General features: G+C 42.6%; 1 protein-coding gene across 1 annotated transcript; it reads right to left on the bottom strand.

Annotated features, from left to right (window-relative positions):
• Positions 1-249: 249 nt before the first annotated feature.
• On the bottom strand, positions 250-1,808 carry LOC110676327 (congested-like trachea protein). The gene is made up of 2 exons (XM_021843779.1): positions 1,608-1,808; positions 250-1,533 (listed from the first exon to the last, which is right to left on the bottom strand). The coding sequence occupies exon 2, from the start codon at positions 1,424-1,426 to the stop codon at positions 521-523; it is 906 nt and encodes a 301-aa protein (XP_021699471.1). The 5' UTR covers positions 1,427-1,533; positions 1,608-1,808; the 3' UTR covers positions 250-520.
• Positions 1,809-2,659: the final 851 nt, after the last annotated feature.

Genomic DNA, 2,659 nt, shown 5'->3' with positions numbered 1-2,659 from the left:
CAGGGACAGCAATTATGTGTAAAATCCAACATTGATCCATAATTGTGGATTATCCATAACTGTGTGGTGACTGTAGTTGCAAAAAAATAGTACCACAAATTCTAAGAAGTATTTTGATTATTTTGCCAATATTTTTTCTTTGATTTATCAAATCATATTCGAAGATGTTGCAAACTGTATTACTGTGGTATTTTATAGGCTTGTAGCTAGGTTTTATTGATTGTGTTCAGTAAGAAATGTGATCAAATCAAGTTACATTTTGTTATACAAAGATATATCTTGTTTATTTTACTACAAAATATGTCAACGTGATTAGGCAGTATCTCTTCAGCTGCTTTGAAGCATTAGGAACAGTTTCCTGATGCTGATTTACCTGGTATAGCATTTAATGCCGTATTGATTGCAAATGTCGGTTCAAACCGTAACCCAAAAGGTGACCTACCTGTTTCTTCAAAAAAATACAATAACTTTCTATTCTTACATAAACCAAATACAACGAACAAGAGTTATTTCCCTGGTTCTACAAGTTGGGCGCCACAAAGTTCAAAAACTTCATAAACACCTCGAACCCGATGAAGCAAGCAGCGTTGGCGGGGAAGGCTCGCAACATGACCGGAGTTACGCCCTTATACAGTGCCAGCGGGCCTTCGTTCTTCATCAGCTCTCGGAATACATCGCGAATGCCATTCCTGTAGGTTCCTTCCGGGGCCGTCTGCAGTCGAGATTTGAGCACATCGGCCGGCATTCCGATGGCCCAGTTGGCAATACCTGCCATTCCTCCGGCAAAGATCGTTATGAGCAGAGCCTTTCCGGCGTCGTCCTTCTCGCCCTCTTTTGGCGCGAAAGCCTTCTTCACGTATTCGTACGTGAGGAAATACATTCCCGATGCCGGAACGTCTCGAAGCAAGGTGGCAAACGATCCCTTGTAGATACTGCGGATTCCTCCCTCGGCGTAAAGCTGCTTCGCACAGTCTACCATGCCGTTGTATTTCTGGGGCACGTTACCGCCCTGTTGAATCTGCAGCAGGCACTTGATCCGTTCTCCCGGGGCCATCACAGTTGTCGTGAACACTCCAGAGAACGCTCCAGCGGCAAACAGCTGAAGGTTACTCAGTTCTTCGTCCGGAGTGGTCTGTTGCAATCGCTTTCCCACGCCAAATCCGAAGAAGCTCATGGCAAAGATTGGCGCCACGCCAGCTATCGGAGCGGACATTCCTTTGTACAGCCCTCGGAACCCCTCGTTGCGGATTGTCTTCTTGGCGCAGTCCAGAGTTCCGGCATACATCGGGCTTTGACCAGTTGCCGGGAGGGGCATCGTTTGTAGCCGCACCTTTATCGTATCGAGCGGATGCCCGGCCAGAACCGTACAGATCCCTCCGAAACCTCCGGAGAGAAAGTACTTGATCGGACTCACATTTTCGGACATTTTCCTGCTTCTTCTTCGCCCTAGTCTACTCGGGACGTATTATACAACCAGCAAAAGCTGATATCAACCAACAGAAAAAAAATGACCCTGCTCGAAAATGTCGCTATCTGGAATAAAAATGATTAGAAGATTAAACGAATATCCGTGAATGCATCAAGCCAGCGATGACGAGTAAACCTACAAAAACAAGTCCAAAGTTCGCGATGCTGGTCGATCTTCCCTAATTTGCTGACACTGCACAAGTCCGAGTCCCAGAGTCCACTGATTGAATGACGATAGCAGGAATTTGTCTCCTCTCTTCTTCAAACTCAAAGCCCGAAACCAGTCGAAAACAAAAAATCCACCCTTCACTGTTGTGTTCTTGTTTTTCTTGCTCTTCATTTTTTTTTGGGTGATAACGTTTTTGACAGCTCTGCGATGACGCGCGATATCTATTTTGTCTGCCCTAGGGGTTTGATTTACAGTCAGTCCTCGTTTCTCATAATTTGCCTTGCTTTGGACAAATCGATAATTTTTGAAGGCCCAAGTCAAATTACAACATGGTAAAACTGAAAAAGCAGTTTTCTCGAAAATAATCAACAAATCGAAAAAAATATTATTCACACAATTGAAAACAGGATTTTTCGACACGCGGAAAACGGATTTTCTCAAAATTCATGCGTCAAAGCTACGTCAAGCAAGGTGCACTGTGTAGAATAGCAGATCCGCTGTCCAGCGCTTGCCCGACGTTAGGTTTTTGCGTGTCTTCTATTGATTTCTCGCGTAACTTTTCAAAACGTCCTAAGTAACAAATGTAAACAAATCGAGATTATCATTGCAAATCATTTGCGTTGCACCACTTAGCAGCACACTAGAACACTCGTTCTGATATATTAACAACAAATTAAACTATTCAAAGCTTAACAAAATGACCAATGTTCAAAACTGCATCGCTTTAAATCAATTGTTACATTGGACCTTTGATCAGAGAACCAACCACATGTCCTATGTAACATTTATGAATAAACACGATTCTAATGTTAGATTGGACATTCCTGAATAAAGCTTTGGAATGGAGTTTAAACGGTAGAATGATTTGTAGAAGCATGTCTGAGATACCACTTAGAAGTATAGAATGTCACAATTACTGCTTCTCAATCATTCCAATCGATATTTTCAGAGTTTCACAAAATTGAAAACGCTCAAGTGGCAAAAAGAGAATGAGTTACACAAAACTGTATTTTGGTCTTTTTG

This window comes from Aedes aegypti, chromosome 2 (assembly GCF_002204515.2).
Source record: "Aedes aegypti strain LVP_AGWG chromosome 2, AaegL5.0 Primary Assembly, whole genome shotgun sequence".
NCBI lineage: Eukaryota > Metazoa > Arthropoda > Insecta > Diptera > Culicidae > Aedes > Aedes aegypti.
Note: the sequence above shows the minus strand (reverse complement) of the source record. Positions and strands in the feature narration are given on the sequence as shown.

Bases quoted from the DNA above. Each gene is read 5' to 3' on its own strand.
- LOC110676327 (XM_021843779.1), bottom strand. From the start codon at position 1,426: ATGTCCGAAAATGTGAGTCCGATCAAGTACTTTCTCTCCGGAGGTTTC.